General features: G+C 42.8%; 1 protein-coding gene across 7 annotated transcripts in view; it reads left to right on the top strand.

Annotated features, from left to right (window-relative positions):
- The first annotated feature begins 7,615 nt into the window (after positions 1–7,615).
- sugct (succinyl-CoA:glutarate-CoA transferase) overlaps positions 7,616–21,407 on the top strand; it is a 515,386-nt gene continuing 501,594 nt past the window's right edge. For 5 of the 7 annotated variants that reach the window (XR_009514784.1, XM_059984542.1, XM_059984527.1 and 2 more), the window contains exon 1: positions 7,616–7,834. Coding sequence is in view for 6 of the 7 variants with exons in the window: in XM_059984542.1 (XP_059840525.1) it covers positions 7,759–7,834 (76 nt within the window). In the remaining variant the exon portion in view is untranslated. The remainder of the gene's footprint in view (positions 7,835–21,407) is intronic. The other 2 variants (XM_059984503.1, XM_059984494.1) reach the window with 1 other exon arrangement.

The following is a 21,407-nucleotide window of genomic DNA, read 5'->3' as shown; positions in this document are numbered from 1 at the left end:
ACACTAGCAGTGCGTAACAGATTTTGAAGGGTGTGAGGGAAGAGAAATGATTGCAGTTACTATTACAAAGAAGAAGGTACTCAAAAAGCTGAAAGACCTAAAGGTACACAAGTCACCTGGACAGGTAAACTGCACCCTAGGGTTCTGAAAGAGGTATCATTATAGATTGTGGCGGCATTAGAAATGATCTTTCAAAAATCATTGGACTCTGGCATGGTGCCGGAGGACTGGAAAATTACAAATTGCAAATGTTATTCCACTCTTTAAGAAAGGAGGAAGGCAGCAGAAAGGAAATTATAGACCAGTTAGCCTGACCTCAGTGGTTGGGAAGATGTTGAAGTTATTAAAGATCAGGTGATGGAGTACTTGGTGACACAGGACAAGATAGGACGAAGTCAGCATGGTTTCCTGAAGGGAAAATCTTGCCTGACAAACCTGTTGGAATTCTTTGAGGAGATTATAAATAAAGGGGATGTAGTGGATGTTGTACTTTTGGACTTTCAGAAAGCCTTTGACAAGATGACACACATGAGGCTGCTTACCAAGTGAAGAGCCCATTTTATTACTGGAAAGTTACTGGCATGGTTAGAGCATTGGTTGATGGGTAAGGGGCAGCAAGTGGGAATAAAAGGATCCTTTTCTGGTTGGCTGCCAGTGACTAGTGGTGTTCCACAGGGGTCGGTTTTGGGACCACTTCTTTTTATGCTGTAAATCAATGATTTAGATGATGGTATAGTTGGTTTTGTGGCCAAGTTTGCAGATGATAAGCAGATTGGTGGAGGGGCAGGTAGGGCTGAGGAAACAGGTGGGCTGCAGAAGGACTTAGACAAATTAGGAGAATGGGCAAGAAAGTACCAAACGAAATATGATGTTGGAAAATGCATGGTCGTGCACTTTGTTAGAAGAAATAAATGAGCAGACTATTTTCTAAGCAGCAAGAAAATCCAAAAATCTGAGATGCAAGGAGACTTGGGAGTCTTTGAGTCGGTGGTGAGGAAGGTAAATGCAAGGTTAGTATTCATTTCAAGAGGTCTAGAACACAAGAGCAGGGATGTGATGCTGAGGCTTTATAAGGCACAGATGAAGCCTCACCTTGAGTATTGTGTACAGTTTTGGGCTCCTCATCTTAGAAAAGTTGTGCTGTCAGGGGAGGTTCATAAGGATTATTCCGGGAGTTAAAGTGTTATCATATAAGGAATATCTGATGGCTCTGGGTCTGTTCTCACTGGAATTTAGAAGGATGAGAGGAGATCTTATTGAAATCTTTTGAATGTTGTAAGGCCTAGACAGAATAGATGTGGAAAAGATATTTCCCACGTCGGGGAGTCTAGGAGAAGAGGTCACATTCTCAGGATAGAGAGCATCCATTTAAAACAGAGATGTGGAAAAATTTCTTTAGCTAGAGGGTAGTGAATTTGTGGAATTTGTTACCAAAGTCAGTTGTGGAGGCCAGGTCTTTGGGTGTATTTAAGGCAGAGATTGATAGGTGCTTGATTGGCCACACAATCAAAAGTTAAGGGGAGAAGGCTAGGGAGTGGGGCTGAGGAGGGCAAAAAAAGGTTCAGCCATGATTGAATGGTGGAGCGGCGTCATAGAAACATAGAAACCCTACAGCACAATACAGGCCCTTCGGCTCACAAAGCTGTGCTGAACATGTCCTTACCTTAGGAATTACCTAGGGTTACCCATAGCCCTCTATTTTTCTAAGCTCCATGTACCTATCCAGGAGTCTCTTAAAAGACCCTATCGTATCTGCCTCCACCACCGTCACCGGCAGCCCATTCCACGCACTCACCACTCTCTGTGGAAAAAACTTACCCCTGACATCTCCTCTGTACCTACTCCCCAGCACCTTAAAACTGTGCCCTCATGTTAACCATTTCAGCCCTGGGAAAAAGCCTCTGACTATCTACACGATCAGTGCCTCTCATCATCTCATACACCATCTTATATTATAATGTTGGACTAATATTCCCAGGAGTTCCAAAGCACTTTTGTGCCAATGAAATGCTTTTGAAGTATGATCACCTCTGTAATGTAGGAAATGCACAGGCCCACAAACCACAGCATGATAAAGATCAGTTGCAGTGTTTTAGTTATGTTGATTAAGAGATAAATGTAGGATATTGAAGTGAGCACTTGGCAGGAAAAGGAACATAATGAGGTATGTACCAAATTCTGTAATATTAAGTTTGGCAACATACACGTTTCTGCATGTCTGCAAAAATAAGTACCTGTGCCAAAAATGCAAATGACTGGATTATATTTTCCATGCAACATTTAAAAATATTTTATCTCAAACAGATAGATTTTCTAGATTACAGCTACTGTATAAAATATACAATAACAATTTCATTTTAACTCTAGCGGAATTAGTTATAGGGAAACCAATTTCTCATTGTATCAACTTCAACATCAAGTTCAAGTTTATTGTCATCTATCTACAGATATTCAACCAAACAAAGCAACATTCTTTTGGGCTACGGTGCGCCATCAAAACATATATCACACACAGCACACAAAGCAAAACGTTACCACAAATACGTTAATGAAATATAATTAAAAGTGTGCAGCAGAAGTAAGTGGCAAATAGTAAACAACACGCTATCCTAGTGACAAGATTTTGGTGGCAGCAGAGAATTCATTAGTCTCATATCAAAATATTTGTAATCATAATGAAGGACAGTTCAAAATTATACTTTAAATCTTGAAATGTGCTTTTAATATAACAGTTATTTTTCTAGCAGGCAACCTCCTGCCAGACATGGAGAATCCAAGTCTACTGACACTGCTTGACACTCATAGTTAACTGGAAAGACAAACTTGATCACCCATTGCCCTTGTGCTTGCTGATGTGAACTGACTCCTGATTCACCAGGCTCTCTTGTTTGAGGTTCTTAACCTTGTATTTAAATGTCTTCATATTGTGCTCAACCTTGACTTTTCGGACTTCTATCACCCTGCAAACTCAATGCCCCTGAACCCCTGAGCTTTTAAGCATTCCTGACTCTGTTGACCTCACTTATGGTATCCAGGTAATTGAAAGTGATGTCATTGTACAGCTCGTAGACATCTGTGGAGTGGAATAAACAATTGACATTTCAGACCACTCAGTGCTTTAGAGAAGCTCTTCAGAACTGAGTTGAATGTCAGTGTGCACAAGAATACGGTGGCATGCCAACGTTTGGGCACCCCGGTCAAAATTTTTGTTACTGTGAATAGTTAAGTGAGTAGATGAACTGATCGCCAAAAGTCATAAAGTTAAAGATGAAACATTCTTTTCAACATTTTAAGCAAGATTATTATTTTTGTTTTGTACAATTTTAGAGTGGAAAAAAAAGGAGAGAAGCACCATGCAAAAGTTTGGGCACCCCAAGAGATTTGAGCTCTCAGATAACTTTTTCCAAGGTCTCACACCTTATTTAGCTTGTTAGGGCTATGGCTTGTTCACAGCCATCATTAGGAAAGGCCAGGTGATGCAAATTTCAAAGCTTTATAAATACCCTGACTCCTCAAACCTTGTCCCAACAATCAGCAGCCATGAGCTCCTCTAAGCAGCTGCCTAGCACTCTGAAAATTAAAATAAATGATGCCTAGAAAGCAGGAGAAAGCTATAAGAAGATAGCAAAGTGTTTTCAGGTAGCCGTTTCCTCAGTTTGTAATGTAATTAAGAAATGGCAGTTAATAGGAATGGTGGAGGTCAAGTTGAGGTCTGGAAGACCAAGAAAACTTTCTGAGAGAACTGCTCATAGGATTGCTAGAAAGGCAAATCAAAACCCCCGTTTGACTGCAAAGGACCTTCAGGAAGATTTAGCAGACTCTGGAGTGGTGGTGCACTGTTCTACTGTGCAGCGACACCTGCACAAATATGACCTTCATGGAAGATCCATCAGAAGAAAACCTTTCCTGCATCCTCACCACAAAATTCAGCATCAGAAGTTTGCAAAGGAACATCTAAACAAACCTGATGCATTTTGGAAACAAGTCCATTGGACTGACACAGTTAAAATAGAACTTTTTGTCCGCAATGATCAAAGGTATGTTTGGAGAAAAAAGGGTGCAGAATTTCATGAAAAGAACACCTCTCCAATTGTTAAGCATGGGGGTGGATAGATCATGCTTTGGGCTTGTGTTGCAGCCAGTGGCACGGGGAACATTTCACTGGTCAAGGGAAGAATGAATTCAATTAAATACCAGCAAATTCTGGAAGCAAACATCACACCGTCTGTAAAAAAGCTGAACATGAAAAGAGGATGTCTTCTACAACAGGATAATGATCCTAAACTCATCTCAAAATCCACAATGGACCTCCTCAAGAGGCGCAAACTGAAGGTTTTGCCATGGCCCTCACAGTCCCCCAACCTAAACATCATCGAAAATCTGTGGATAGACCTCAAGAGCAGGATGGCCCAAGAATCTCACAGAACTAGAAGGCTTTTGCAAGGAAGAATGCGCAAAAATCCGCGAAACAAGAATTGAAAGACTCTTCACTCACTACAGAAAGCGATTACAAGCTGTGATTCTTGCCAAAGGGGTTGTTACTAAGTACGACCTTGCAGGGTGCCCAAACTTTTGCTTCAGGCCTTCTTTGTTTTTGGTTATTTTGAAATTGTAAAAGATGGAAATAAGAAAGGTAATCTTGCTTAAAATATTAAAGAAATGTGTCATCTTTAACTTTATGCCTTTTGGAAATCAGGTCATCTTTTACTCGCTTAGCTATTCACAGTAACAGAAATTTTGACCAGGGGTGCCCAAACTTCTGCATACCACTGTATATGAATTGTTCATTTCAAACTCTCCTTAAAGATTTCATTGCCAGAGCTATTTTGAAGAATAGAATAGAATTAAAGGAAGCATTAATAACAAAAAATATTTATGACAAATTTAAAAGGATGCCATTATAATGAATGTATTATCCAATCAGACTGATTAATTTAAATATCACCGTATTGCTGTAGTGGTGGTCTGTCATATCAGACAGTAACAGCAAGTGAAAAAATTCATTGCACTGGGTCTGTTCCACTCTCTCGGTCCCATGGTAAAGTGGATGTCACAACTGGGGTCATCTCTTCTATTCCCCAATCACCCAATCTTCCTGACACTTTAACAGGCTAAAGTCCCTCATGTTCTCACCTACTACTCCGTGAGTCTCTGCATTAAACACACCATTCTTTGGAAATCCCACCATCTTCGATGGAATCCAACCACGAAACATACCTTTACCTTACTTCCTCCACCCCAACTCCGCTTTCCGCAGGAATTGCTCCTTCCGTGATTCTCTTGTCTGTCCATCCCTCCCCACTAATCTATCTATCCCTGCATGCAAACAAGTGCAACACCTGCCAATTCACTCCTCCACACTTCCATTCAAATGTCCTTCCAGGTGAGGCAATGCTTCAGCTGCAAACCTTCTGGGGTCGTCTATGGCGTCCGGTGCTCCCGATGCAGCCCTCCCTACGTTGGTGAAATCCAATATAGATTGGGGGACTGCTTTGTTGAGCATCTTTGCTCCTTTCACAAAAAACAGGATTTCCTGGTGGCCAACTATTTTAATTCAAACCCCACTCCCATTCCAACATGTTAGTACATGGTTTCCTCTTTTGCCTTGATGAGGTCAGTCTTAGTTTGGGAGGAGCAACACTTTATATTTCATCTAAATAGTCTCCAACCTGATGGCATAAACATCAATTTCTCTAACTTCTGGTAATTTTCTCCTCCCCCTCTCTTCTTCAGTTTCCCTTTCTGCCCCCTTACCTCTTCTGCTCACCTACCTATCACTTCTGTCTTGTGCCCCTCCACCTTCCTTTACTCGATGGGCCAAATTGCCTAACTCTGCTCCTATGTCTTATGGTCTAACATCTTCTGAACCACTGAGGTCAGACTAACTGGCCCGTATTTTCCTTTCATCTGCTTCTCTCCCTTCTCGAAGAGTAGAGTGACATTTGCAATTTTCCACTTTCATAGTGTGGGCAGTAACAGTCTTTCCATGATCATGTCTGTTCTTGGCAAATTCTTCTATAGAAGTGGTTTGCCATTGTTTTCTTCTGGGTAGTGTCTTTATAAGACGGGTGACCCCAGTCATTATCAATATTCTTCAGAGATTGTCTGCCTGGCGTCAGTGGTTGCATAACCAGAACTTGAGATACGGACCAGCTGCTGATAAGACCATCCACCACCTGCTCCCGTGGCTTCACATGACCCTGATCGAGTTGGAGGCTAAGCAGGTGCTACACCTTGCCCAAGGGTGACCTGCAGGCCAGCAAAGGGAAGGATCACCTTACACCTCCTTTGGTAAAGATGTATCTCCACTCCACCACACAATCTCTATGTTATTGTGTGCTTTTTTTTGTTATTTTTGTTAAGTTCTTTATCTTATGGACACAAGAAAGGCTGCAGATGTTGGAAGCCCACACATAAAACACACATAAAATGCTGGAAAAACACAGCAGATCAGGCAGCATCTATGGAAATGAACAAACAGTGGATGTTTTGGGCTGAGATCCTTCTTTAGGGCTTCTTCATGTTATTGTGTTTTTTTTTTGTGCTGCATTGGATCCAGACTAAAAATTATTTCCTTCTCCTTTGCACTTGTGGACTGGAAGTGACATTAAATAATCTTGCATCTTTCCCCCTTCTCCAGACATCCCATCTCTCCTGGAAGTTCTGGGAGTCTCCTGCATATTGATAGTGGCTCCCTGACACCCACAAATTATATACGATATTCTAGAAATTGATTTTTTTTTTAGAGAGAGTGGGGAGAGGCGAGATAGAGAGAAAGAGAAAATGAGAATCAAATCCTGATTGGTCTCTTTGTGCTAAGTAGACCTATTTGTTTTCTCTGTGGGCGGGCTTTACAGTCCACCTGTCTCTCTCTCTCTCTCTCTCTCTCTCTTTCATTGTCCATCAGTTCAGTTTAGTGTCCTGCAACGCCATGGCAGAGTGTTCCCAACAAAGAAGAAAATATAAAACGTACTTCACCCCAGACCACACTAAACTGTACCCCTGCTTAATAGGAGTCACAAATAAAGACAGTGTTGCTCGCTGCACTGTTTGCAACAGCGACTTTTCTAATGCCCATGGTGGGTTAAATGACTGTAAAAGACATGTTGAGGTGAGTTTAATAAATAGTTTGTAAATAAATTGTTGTGCTCTTCAAATAATCAAATGACCTGTATACATACATCCTTGGAGGTCGACCGAAGTGGGGGAGGGGGACATGAGGTTGCGGGGGTGGTGCTACCTCCCTGAAATGAGTTTTTGCAGGGTGGGATGTCTGCTTCTCCATCCACAAGCTCTCCGACGTCCCACACTGGAGGCTGCCTCCATCCCCACGGCTCGCCGAGTCGCCCGCTTTGCCTGGTCCCGCCACCAGCCGCGCGCACGCCGTCATCCCCCCCCGCGGCCGCGCGCACGCCCTCATCCCGCACACCCCGCGGCCACGCGCACGCCCTCATCCCACTCCCCCCCCCCGTGGCCGCGCGCACGCCCTCATCCCGCACACCCCGCGGCCGCGCGCACGCTCTCATCCCGCACACCCCGCGGTCACGCGCACGCCCTCATCCCCCCGCGGCCGCGCGCACGCCCTCATCCCACCCCGCGGTCACCCCTCCCCCTCCCCCTCCCCCTCCCCCTCCCCCTCTCTCCGCCAGCGAGCTGCCCACCCTCACCCGCCACCGGGTCGGGCCCGTTTCCGCGGTGCACCTTTCCGGTTTGCGGTGAGACCGCCACCGGCGGACAGAGGCCATTTCCGGCGAGGAGATGCTGCGGAGGCGGGCGGTGGCGGCGGCGGGAGCAGGAGCGGGCTGGCGTTGGGTCTGGCGGCAGCTGAGCGCAGGTACGAGCGGGAGGCCCGTGTCCCGGGGAGTCCGCTCAACCACTCCGGTCATCCTTAACAACCTCAATCTGATCTCCCACAACTCTCAAACTCTCCTCATCCCGCTACGCCTCCTCCAGCTCCCACCTCACCCACTCCCACCATAACATCCCATCGTGAGACGCGCAGTTCTAGATGCTCTGCCGTTGCCGTACAAGTTTGCTGCTTAGGAGAAAGTTCTCGTTTATCCAGCGTAGGAGTAGATTACTCTGGGGCTAAGATGCAAAACGCAGTACCAACAGCACATAGAGTCACAAAAAATAACATAGCCCAGGACCCTGAGTGCATGGTCAGTAGATTGATTGTCCTGGTCTAGCAGCACTTTTGACACAGGAGGGTAGAATTTGTTCTCTACAACAGAACATCTGGGTGGGGGGTGCAGAGTGGAGCTTAAAGATTTCAATGCATGTTCTGTGGAAGTTAACTGCACATTGTGTGGAGTTTGTGGGCAGAACGGTCTAAGTTAGTAATGGCTTGCTAAGAGAATCTTCCCCTATTCCTGACTAGAAAATCTGGGGTGTTGGAAATCCAAGCAACACACACAAAATGCTGGAGGAACATTGAGGAGCAGATAGGGAGACAGATTCTGGAAAGGAGTAATAATAACAGTTGTTGTGGGGGGGGGGGGAAGATTTTAATTTCCCTAATATTGATTGGCAACTCCCTAGAGTGAGATGGGGTGGAGTTTGTTAGGTGTGTTCAGGAAGGTTTCTTAACACAATATGTAGATAAGCCTACAAGAGGAGAGGCTGTACTTGATCTGGTATTGGAAATGAACCTGGTCAGGTGTCTGGTCTCTCAGTAGGAGAGCATTTTGGAGATAGTGATCACAATTCTATCTCCTTTACCATAGCATTAGAGAGGGATAGGAGCAGACAAGTTAGGGAAATGTTTAATTGGAGTAAGGGGAACTATGAGGCTACCAGACAGGAATTTGGAAGCATAAATTGGATGCAGATGTTCTCAGGGAAATGTATGACGAAAATGTGGCAAATGTTCAGGGGATATTTGCGTGGGGTTCTGAGTAGGTACGTTCCAATGAGACATGGGAAGGATGGTAGGGTACAAGATCCATAATGCACAAAGGCTGTTGTAAATCTAGTCAAGAAAATAACTTACGGAAGGTTCAAAAAACTAGGTAATGATACGAATCTAGAAGATGATAAGGCTTGTGGGAAGGAGATTAAGAATGAAATTAGGAGAGCCAGAAGGTGCCACGAGAAGGCCTTGATGGGCAGGATTCAGGAAAACCCAAGTATATGAAACATTCTACAAGTATATGAAGTGCAAGAGGATAAGACGTTAGAGAATAGGACCAATCAAGTGTGACAATGGAAAAGTGTGTATGGAATCTGAGGAAATAGAGGAGAAGTATTCACTCTTAGTATTCACCATGGAGAAGGATCTTGGCGATTGTAGGGATGACTTGCAGTGAACTGAAAAGCTTGAGAATGTAGATATTAAGAAAGAGGATGTGCTGGAGTTTTTGGAAAGCATCTAGTTGGATAAGTCACCGGGACTGGACGGGATGTACCCCAGGCTACTGTGGGAAGTGAGGGAGGAGATTGCTGAACCTCTGGCAATGATCTTTGCATAATCAATGAGGATGGGAGAGGTTCCGTAGGATTGGAGGGTTGCGGATTCTGTTCTCTTATTCAAGTAAAGGGTAGGGATAGCCCAGTGAGTCTTACTTCACTGGTTGGTTAAGTTGATGGAGAAGTCCTGAGAGGCAGGATTTATGAACATTTAGAGAGGCATAATATAATTAGGAATAGTCAGCATAGCTTTGTTAATGACAGATTGTTCCTTGCGAGCCTGATTGAATTTTTTGAGGGTGTGACTAAGCATATTGATGAAGGTAGAGCCGTAGATGCAGTGTATATTGATTTTAGCAAGGCATTTGATAAGGTACCACATGCAAGGCTTATTGAGGAAGTAAGGAGGCATGGGATCCAAGGGGACATTGTGGATCCAGAACTGGCTTGCCCACAGAAGGCAAATAGTAGTTGTAGATGGGTCATATTCTGCATGGAGGCCAGTGACCAGTGGTGTGTCTCAGGGATCTGTTCTGGGACCCCTATTCTTCGTGATTTTTATAAATGACCTGGATGAGGAAGTGGAGGGATGGGTTAGTAAATTTGTCGATGACACAAAGGTTGGGGGTGTTGTGAATAGTGTGGAGGGCTGTCAGAGGTTACAGCGGGACATTGATAGGATGCAAAACTGGGCTGAGAAGTGGCAGATGGAGTTCAACCCAGCTAAGTGTGAGGTGGTTCATTTTGGTAGGTCAAATATGATGGCAGAATATAGCATTAATGGTAAGACTCTTGGCAGTGTGGAGAATTGGTGAGATGTTGGGGTCTGAGTCCATAGGACACTCAAAGCTGCTGTGCAGGTTGTCTCTGTGGTTAAGAAGGCATATGGTGCATTGGCCTTCATTAATCATGGGACTGAGCTTAAGAGCCGAGAGGTAATTTTGCAGTTATATCGGACCCTGGTCAGACCCCACTTGGAGTACTGTGCGCAATTCTGGTTGCCTCACTACAGGAAGGACGAAACCATAGAAAGGGTGCAGAGGAGATTTACAAGGATGATGCTTTTTTCCTGTCCCACCATTGCTGGTGCCCCATCAGTTGTGATGTCAATTAGCTTCGACACATTAAATTTCATTTCTGACATCATTTTCAACAAAGCTTCAAAAACATCTACTCCAGTAACTGTGTCCTTCATAGGAAATAATTGAATAAACTTCAAAAATTTGAAAAGTTTTGGTTACTCCTCGAACAAACACTGCAAGTTGAGCAGTGTCTCTCAAGTCTGTGCTCTCATCAAGCGCAATTGAAAAAAATTGCAATTCTTTGCAGGCATCCCTTAAACAACTTTTAACATCTGACATTTCTTCAACTTGCCTTGTGATTGTTCTTACTGACAGGCTGATAGATACAAATAAAGATTTATTTTCAGGACAAACAATATTCACTGCCAGTAAACATTTTTTGACAAACCCTCCATCTGTAAAAGGCTTTTCTGCAATATGTTTTGAGATTTCATAGTTGGCACTGGTATTTCCTTCATTTTCACTGCTTTTCTTGGCAAAAAATGACGTTTGTTTTCCGAACCTAGCCTTCATTGGCCCAACATCATCTTTCCTTGCTTGCCCAGTAAACTTATTAAAATTTCAACTACGGCGGGTCTCGTAATGTTGTCTGATATTTGCCACCTTCTTCACAGCAACATTTTGTAGGCAAATGAGACAAACTGGTTTCCCAGCTTGCTTGATGAAGAAGTAATCTAGTGTCCAAGTGTCTTGGAAGTTTTATCATTCAGTGCCTACCTTCCTGCGTTTTGCATTAATTGCCATTGGAGTTTTTTTCTTTGATTTTATTTTGAAACACAAGTTATTCAACGAGTATCGTAGCACATGTAAGTATCTGGATATTTAGCATGGATTTCTTCTTAAAACACAGTGACGCTGTTTCTGTTTCCAAATTTGAACGATCCCATCTGAAAACCTGTGCGTGCACAGACAGTAGCCTGCCTTCCCATCATTTGTATATACCATTGTTTGGTTCAGAACAAAATGGAACCTGAGGCCAGTGTAACAAGATGCCATGCATGTCCATCAGTGCGGTCGCGTGGAACACTCAGAATAAGGGAAAATCGGTTGCGGGCCGGATAAGCATAGTATCCCAATATTTGCTGGTAAAGGTATTTATGTTTCAAAATACCTTCGTGTGCCGGATCTGGCCCGTGGGCCATTGGTTGCCTACCCCTGTGATAGATGAAACTGGGAGGGGTGATGTAAAGAGCTGGGAAGTTGATTGGTGAAAGAAATACAGGACTGGAGAAGGGGGAATCTAAATAGGAGAGGACAGAAGGTCATGGAAGGAAGAAAATTGGGAAGGAACACCAGAGGGAGGCGATGGGCAGGCAAGGAGATAAGGTGAGAGAGGGAATAGGGGGTGGGAAATTGTGAAGGAGAGTGGAGGCATTACTGGAAGTTTGAGAAATGGATGTGCAGGTATATCCGATCAGGTTGGAGCCTACCTAGATGGAATATAAGGGGGTGTTCCTCCTACCTGAGTGTGGCCTCATCGTGACAGTAGAGGAGGCCATGGATAGACATATCGGAATGTGAAGTGGAATTAAAATGGGTGGCTACTGGGAAATCCCACTTCCTAGTGCTCCTGGTGTGGCCTCCTGTATATCGGTGAGACCCGACATAGATGGGAGACCGCTTTGCCGAGCACCTATGCTTCATCCGCCAGAACAAGCGGGACCTCCCAGTGGCCACCCATTTTAATTCCACTTCCTATTCCCATTCCGATATGTCTATCCAAGACCTGCTCTACTCTAGCGATAAGGCCACACTCAGGTTGGAAGAACAACACCTTATATTTCATCCGGTTAGCCTCCAACCTGATGGCATGAACATCGATTTCTCGAACTTCCAGTAATGCCACCCATTCCCCCCCCCTTCACCATCTTCCATCCCCTTTTCCCCTTCTCACTTTATCTCTTTGCCTGCTCTTTGATGCTCCTCCCCCCTTTTTCTTTCTTCTGTGGCCTTCTGTCTTCTATCAGATCCCCCCTTCTTTAGCCCAGTATCTCTTTCACCAATTAACTTCCCAGCTCTTTACTTCACTCCTTCTCCTCCCAGTTTCACCTATCACCTTGTGTTTCTTCCACCCCCCCCCCCCAACCTTTTAATTCTATTCCTCATCTTTTTCTCCAGTCCTGCTGAAGGGTCTCGGCCTGAAATGTGTACCGTACTCTTTTCCATAGATGGTGCATGAGTTCCTCCAGTAGTTTGTGTGTGTGTTCCTTTCCCTATTTTTCATTCTTCAGAATAATTCCTCGCCCAGCAAAGTTCCAGGAATCTGGATCCTGCCCAGTCAGACATTTCTGAAGCAGTTCAAAGTGATTGCAGTCGTCTGGCTATTTCACTTTTCAGTGTTTGTGGTGTGGGTCCACAAAAATGCTGGAGAAAGCTGTCTGATGTGAGAATCTGTTTACTTAGCAGTACAAATTCAAAATTGTTTAATGTAATTTCTAGAAAAATTGTTACTCCGGATCCATTGCAGTGCAAAAAAATCTCAAAAAAATAAATAACACAATAATAAAAACCAAAATAAATATAAATACAAATGATTGCTTATATACATAGACTATATGTCCGTAAAGTGACACTAGATGCAGGAGGGTCTGTACATAAGGTGACTTTCAGCAGTGGTGTTGGGGTTTGGTTAGTTGATGGAGGTGTTACTGCCTGGAGAAAATAACTGCTTTTGAGTCTGGTGGTCCTGGCATGGATGCTGTGCAGCCTCCTCCCGAAGGGAATGGGACAAACAGGCCATGAGCAGGACGGGTGTGATTCTTTATGGTATTGCTGGCATTTTTGCAGCACCTTTCTATATATATGCCCTTAATGGCAGGTAGGCTGGTGCTGGTGATGCGTTGAGAGGTTATGGAGGTGACATGGCAGAGCATAGAGAGGTTGGGAGTCGGCAAACTCTCAAGTACCAAATAGAGTAAGGAGGCTTTTTGAGGGTAACAGAAAAAAATGTGATTTTTTTTGCTGGAGATAGAGCATGATGTTTTTTCATAGGCTTTTGTTCATTTATGAAACCTAGCAGCCAGCAAACAGATGAATTACTGTTGTTAGACTTCAATCTCAACTGTGCAGCAAGGGCAACTTTGTTAGATCGTCGATTAGCACGATGCTATTACAGCTCAGGGTGTCAGAGTTCAATTCCAATTCCAGAATCCTCTGTAAGAAAGGTTGTACGTTCTTACCGCAACTGTATGGGTTTCCTCCCACAGTCAAAAGATGTACAGGCTGGTAGGTGAATTGGTCGTTGTAAACAGTCCTGTGATTAGGATAGTGTTAGGATAGGGTTGCTGGGCGGTGTGGCTCAAACGGCCAAAAAGCCTTGTTCTGCGCTGTATCTATAAATAAATAAAATTGAAACAAAAATTGTTGGAAACACTCAGCAGGCTAGGTAGCATCCATGGAAAGAGAAACAGCGAATCTTCCAGGTCAGCGATCCTTTGTTAAAATCAGCAGAGTTCTGATACATTACCCTAGCTTGAAACATTAACTCTACAGATTTGAGAGGTTGAGTGAGTTTAGGCTTTCCTCTGACGGAGGATGAGAGGTGACTTCTTAGAAGTGTATGCGATGATAGGTATATGTAGAGGGGGTAGCCAACACCTTTTTCCAGGGCTGCAATGGCTAATCCAAGAAGACATAATTTTAAGTTGGCCTGGGATATCAGAGATAGATTTTTTATACAGAGTGGTTGTTGTTATTCCTTTCCATGCCTTGTGGCGCATCGGGTGGCAACCTTGCCGTTTCTTTAGCATTTTTGTCTGTTACAAAGCTGAGTTGCTAGCTTGATGCTTAACCCAACATGGATGGAAAGCATGCAAGGAGCTGGCTGTATATAAGAAATAGGAGCAGGAGTAGGCCATCTGGCCCGTGGAGCCTACTCTGCCATTCAATAAGATCATGGCTGATCTGGCCATGGACTCATCTCCATCTGTCTGCCTTTTCCCCATAACCCTTAATTCCCCTACTATGCAAAAATCTATCCAACCTTGTCTTAAATATATTTACTGAGGTCGTCTCCGCTGATTCATTGGCCAGAGAATAACACAGATTCACCATTCTCTGGGGAAAGCAGTTCCTTCTCATCTCCGTCCTAAAGCTACTCCCTCGAATCTTGAGGGTATATGCCCTAGTTCTAATCTCACCTACCAGTGGGAACAACTTTCTTGCCTCTATCTTATCTATCCCTTTTATAATTTTATATTTTTCTATAAGATCTCCTCTCATTCTTAATTCCAGTGAGTACAGAGCCAGGTGACTCAATCTCTCCTCATAGTCTAACCCCTTCATCTCTGGAATCAATCTGGTGAACCTCCTCTGCACCGCCTCCAAAGCCAGTATATCCTTCCCCCAAGTAAGGAGACCAGATCTGCACACAGTACTCCAGGTGTGGCCTCACCAGTACCCTGTACAGTTGCAGCATAAACCCCACTGCTCTTAAATTCAATCCCTCTAGCAATGAAGGCCAACATTCCATTTTTCTTCTTGATAGCCTGCTGCACCTGCAAAACAATCTGTGATTCATACACAAGCACTCCCAAGTCCCTCTGCTCAGCAGCATGCTGCAATCTTTTACTATTTAAATAATAATCTGCTTTTCCATTTTTCCTTTCAAAGTGGATGACCTTGCATTTACCAACATTGTACTCCATCTGCCAGACCCTTGCCCACTCACTTAACCTATCTATATCTCTCTGCAGACTCTCCGTATCTTCTGCATAATTTGCTTTTCCACTCAATTTAGAATAATCAGCAAACTTAGATACACTACACTTGGTCCCCTCTTCCAGATCATTAATGTATATTGTGAACAGTTGTGGGCCCAGTACTGACCCCTGCGGCACACTGCTCATCATTGATTCCCAACCAGAGTAACACTTGTGTATCCTCACTCTCAGCTTTCTATTGGTTAACCAATCCTCTATCCATGCTAATACATCACCCCAACTCTATGCATCCTTATCTTACGAATAAGTCTTTTATGTGGCACCTTTTCAAATACCTTCTGGAAATCCAAATAAATATCATCCATCTGTTCCTCTCAATAGACTGCCCCAGACATGTAATAGTGCTCTGCTAACTGCTGTAGCTTGCAAAACATAAAACTATCCATAAAATAAAAACATGGCAGAAATAAATATCAGTGTAATAACCAAGTGTGTCTATTAAGACTTATAATAACAGAAAAGATTGCCATTCAGCAATATGCTTCACCAGTACATTCACCATTATTTCCCCCCCAGGAAACCTAAATACTTGCCCCATTTTTGTGTATAGATGTCCAATCTATCAAACTGTTTGTAAAACATGCGTTCAAAAGCTGGCACTTTGGCTATTTCTGTGACCCATTCCTGAAATGATGATTCCCCCCCAAGTTCCTCCAACCTCTAAGTAAAATTTGCCTTCCTACCCTTATACTTGTCTGGATCCAATTTTGAGAGTGTTTATCCCCATGGAACCCAAGTGTGTCTCCCAAGATAAAAAGTCTAGGGCAAAAAGTGAATTGAGTACCTGAAACTTCACCGATATACTTATGTATCATAATCCAAAATTCTTGAATTCTGGGACAGGATCAGAGAGCATGTACTAAGTCCTCTTTATCTGCCTCACAGCACCAGCTTTCACGGGTATTTTTCAACCCTAACCTATGTAACTTTGCTGGAGTCCAGTAGAAACAGTGTAGGATCTTAAACTGAATAAGGTCTCTTGACATTTTTGCAGATTTTGTCCCACTCTTCTGTCTCAAAAGTCACACTCAGGTCTTTTTCCCATGCTCTTTTTAAGACCCAACAGAATTTTGTCCCCAGAAATTTGTGTTAAAAGTTGAAGCTTTGTGACCTTTACCATATGTAGCCTGTACAGTAGACCGTATGGTAGCAACTTGTGGGGTTTGCTGTGTAGAATCAAAAGTTGCATGTAGCAAATGACGCAGTTGAAGATATTTCCAAAATTGTGACCTAGAAATATTATACTGTTGGGTTAATTGATTAAAAGATTTTAAACTATCACCATTATAAAAGTCTCTTAATTTAATTATGCCTTTCCCTTGCCATTCCCTCCTGAAGAAAGGGGACTTATCAATACACAACTTTGGATTCATCCAGATACTCGAGGCTTCATTCAAGTATGGATTAAATTTAAATAGTCTGGCTAGTTTATTCCAGAACAAATGCATATGCAATATAATTGGGTGAGACCTTGCCTCAGGAGGTAACTTGATAGACAAACACTGTAATGGAGGGATGTGAGGAAGAGCAGAACACTCAATACGATATCAAGGAGGCGCTCTCTCTGGAGGGAGAGACCAGTGTGCTAAATGTTTAAGAGTAAAGGCAGAGTAGTAATATATTAACTTTGGCAAACCTAAAACCCCCTTTCAACTGGCAATTGTAATTTGTTAAAAGTTTAAATGTGGGCGTTTACCATTCCAAATAAAAGCCTTAGTTATTTTATCAAATTGCTTAATAATGATGGGAACAAATAGTTTATCTTTGGAATGCTATTCATCTTCAAGGCATTCACTTTTCCCGACATTGACAAATACAATGATGACCATCTGTCTTCATCACATGAAAGTCCTTGCAAACTAAATCCTTCAGTTGTGGGGGGGGGGGGGGGGGGAAAGTTAATACTTAAATATCGTATACCCTTCTTGGCCAGTGAAATTGGCCTGGGTAAAAAGCAGATGCAGAATAATATGCAGTCAATGGTGGTGATTAGGTGGGATTTATCAGGGGCCGCAGCTCATCTGATAACATCAAGCGTCTGGTGAATATTATGTGGTTGGTGGTTGATGCTGAAAAGGCTTTTGATCGGGTGGAATGGGAATGTACATGAAGAATGTTTAAGATTCTTCAATTTTTTGGATTTGGACCCAACTTCTTAAAATGGTTTGGACTGTTATATAATAACCCTGAAACAGCATTTCAAATTAGTGTTTACCTTTCACCTTACTTCTCTCTCAGAAGGGGTACCTGACAGGATTCCCCGCTTTCCCCAGTGTTGTGTCTAGCTTTGGAGCCCTTGGCAGCAGCTATCAGAGAGAATGAGAACTTTATAGGGGTATCTGTGGGAGGACAGGTTCATAAACTGATGCTTTATGCGGATGATATTTTATTTTTTGTGTTGGACCGTAGTCAGTCGGTACCGTGTCTTTAACATGATGTCTTACTCTAGATTCTCACATTATAAGGTTAATTGGACAAAATCAGAACATTTTTAATATTTTCCCTTTGCCCTGTCACCAATATCCATACATGGGGAGAACGAGAAAGAAAAGAGACAATGAAAGAATGAAGGTAGCCCATCCAGCATCTAGTGATGCAGTGCACCAGACTTTGATGTGACTGCCTGACCTATCGGTAACTCTGTGCTTGGATTCTGGCGTTTTGTGAGACCACATCCTGAAGTCCAAGACGTGTTTGAATCAGTCAGATACATTGCTGATTATAAACTCAGTATAAACATATTTATAAATCATAAACTATTGAGGGTTAAAGCCAGTTCACTGTCTGGAACAGAGGAACGCATATCACAATGCTGGATGAAATAATTTTCTTTTGGAAATTTATTAGCTGTCAACATTCCTAAGTGTAATTCTGTTAGTATCAGAGTCATAGAGCACAACAGCACAGCACAAAAATCCCAGTTCCAACCATTTGGGATCTTGGGGTCTGAGTCCATAGCACACTCAAAGCAGTTGTGCAGGTTGACTCTGGTTAAGAAGGCGTACGGTGTATTGGCCTTCATCAATCATGGAACTGAATTTAGGAACTGAGAGGTAATGTTGCAGCTATTCGCTGCAACATAGCTATAGCTATATACCCAATTTCCCTCAGGATCAATAAAGTATGTCTGTCTGTCTGGACCCTGGTCAGATCTCACTTGGAGTACTGTGCTTAGTTTTGGTTGCCTCACTACAGGAAAGATGTGGAAACTATAGAAAGGGTGCAGAGGAGATTTACAAGGTTGTTGCCTGGATTGGGGAGCATGCCCTATGAAAAGAGGTTGAGTGAACTCGGCCTTTTCTCCTTGGAGCGATGGAGGATGAGAGGTGACCTGATTGAGGTGTATAAGATGATGAGAAGCATTGATTATGTGGATAGTCAGAGGCTTTTTCCCAGGGCTGAAATGGTTGAAACAAGAGGACACAGATTTAAGGTGCTGGGGAGTAGGTACAGAGGAGATGTCAAGGGTAAGTTTTTTACGCAGACAGTGGTGAGTGTGTGGAATGGGCTGCCGGCAATGGTGGTGGAGGCGGATACGATAAGGTCTTTTAAGAGCCTTTTGGATAGGTACATGGAGCTTAGAAAAATAGTGAGCTATGGGTAAGCCTAGTAATTTCTAAGGTAGGGACATGTTCAGCACAACTTTGTGGGCTGAAGGGCCTGTATTGTGCTGTAAGTTTTCTGTGTTTCTGTGTTTGCCACCTTACAATATTCTATTCTGTTCATGCTATACACAGTGGATTCTAGTTAATTGGGACAAGTACAGTTTGGTCCAATTAGGTAGCTGCCCCAATCAGCTGAAATTTCATGGAAATAGTTAAAAAGGTATAAAAGAGATAAACAGGCATTTAACAGAGGAGCAGGTTATGTACAGGCAGTCCCCGGGTTACGTATGAGTTCCGTTCCTGAGTCCGTCTTTAAGTCGGATTTGTACGTAAGTTGGAACAAGTACATCTGGTATTTAGCGTCAGTTCGTCAAAGGTTTGTCTTAGTATATAGTATATACTTTACCTTTCTACGCATATAAAACACTTAAGAAACGTATGTCTTCCAATAATAAAACCGCTGTGTTGCTTAGTAATAATTGTAGCTTTCGTCGGGACAGGGCGTTTCACATGCTCCATTACTCTCACTTTATCTGTTATCCTTTAAAATTGTTCCGATCGTTGACCGACTGTAGCCTAAAGCTTTTCCAACGTTTCACCTCTTTCCAACGTTTCACCTCTTTCCAAAAGCTTTATTATTTCCACTTTATTTTCAATTGCAATCGCTTCCCATCAATGGAACAGAAACACTGCGGGCAGCGGGTCCTGAGGTCCGCTGGGTCCTAAGGACCACCACACTGAGACAGGCTAAATGGGACAAGTGGGGGCTGTGCTGGGTTTGGGTATTTGATCCTCCACAATATTCCACGTGGGTATTTAAACTGGAGGTGGCAGTGTTTGTTTTTACGAGGTTGAGTTGCGAGCTCAACACCAACCCGGCACAGATGGTACGGGAGTCACTGGATCGACATCAACTCGGCATGGGAGCGATCTGTCACCGGATCCAACTCGCTGATCTCATTGTGCCACCAGCTGACCGGAACGGGGGAGGGGGTGGCTGAGGTCAGGGTGAATCATACTAAGAAAAATTTAATCCAAACACAAAGTTAAACCCTCAACACAGTGTCAATGACAATGACTTAAAATGGAGGACAGTGTCGTGATCCGACTTAAAATGGCGAACAGCGTACTCCTTCCTTGGTTTGTAAGTATGAATTGTCTGTAAGTCAGACATTCATAACTTGGGGACTACCTGTATTTAAATGAAATACAGAACAAATTGTAACACTACAATTACAGTACTATAAAGCTGTATATTAGTTTATAATAGTAAACGACAGATGATTTAATTCAGTGTACACTGCTGTGTTCTTTTGATTGACTGTAAATGTTTGTACAGTGCTGACAGCTAGTACAGATATTGGACTGCCTTTATACAATGCTTTTGACGACTGAATTCTCCAAATCTTGTTTATTCATTGAAACGTTCAAGATGATTGTCGATACCTGCAAATTCTTTGTGGTTCTGTGAAGTAGTGAAATCGTTTCATTTTCACTTCTGGTTGTTTTTGGCATCTCCAAGCCTGAATGCTTGAAACTGCAGTGAGCAAAACAGTTGTCTTACTGCTTGTTTCCTGCCAATTATTAGTGACAAAATTCAGTGCTTTTTGAGCTCAAAACACATGACTGACGCTAGTTAAAAACGGTTCCTGCCCCAATTAATCAGTATAGCATTCCAAATAAATGAAGGGAATCCTGGCAATTTTCTCAATTAGTTTTTGTTATAGAAAATACAGCACAGAAACAGGCCCTTCAGCCCATCTATTCCATGACTAAACTCTTTAAACTGCCTACTCCCATTCATGTGCACCAAGACCATAACCCTCCATATCCCATCTTTAAGAGTTGTCCCAGATAAGGGGCTGCCTTGATGAAGAGATAAACAGATGATCTGGAATCCACTGTATCTTTTTAGTTTTTGTTACATGCAATTCTCTTGCACACATTCGCTGCTATGATGCAGAGGAATAAAGACTTGACCTTTCAGGCTGAGACCCTTCATCAAGACTGATGAAGGGTCTCGGCTCCAAACTTCAACAATTTATTCCTTTCCATAGATGCTGCCAGATCTGATGAATTCCTCCAGCATTTTGTGTGTGTGCTATCTTAATTTTGTTTTTAAAGAAATATCTCTAAGATTAATGCAGAGCTGTCAAACAGTGTAAAATCCTTTCCACTGTTGTACTCAGATATGTACGTATCTGAGTGCATCGGTTTTTATTGGTTCCTAACAGTACTGCATGTATGCAACTTGCTATGCTACTCTCTGAAATGATTTTGCTCCCTTTAGCTCAGCATAAATGAGATTATTCTGTGGTTAAGACTTTAAAACTAATGTGCCAAACCTCATGGTTTATTAAAATTTATCATCACATGTAAAGGGGATTTGTCAATAAGTTGTTTTGCTAAGTTTGTTTAGTGGAAAAGGCTGATATTGTCTGCTAATTGACTAACTCTCCTGGGAAACATTTGTTTGTAAAGTACTCAGTCACATAGCTAACAGGATTTCTGAAAGTACCTAGTAACCATTTGAATACCTTTTGAAGGATAATCACTCTAAGATCATAAGACATAGGAGCAAAATGAGGCCA

This window comes from Hypanus sabinus, chromosome 1 (genome assembly GCF_030144855.1).
Source record: "Hypanus sabinus isolate sHypSab1 chromosome 1, sHypSab1.hap1, whole genome shotgun sequence".
NCBI classification, from domain to species: Eukaryota; Metazoa; Chordata; class Chondrichthyes; order Myliobatiformes; family Dasyatidae; genus Hypanus; species Hypanus sabinus.
Note: the sequence above shows the minus strand (reverse complement) of the source record. Positions and strands in the feature narration are given on the sequence as shown.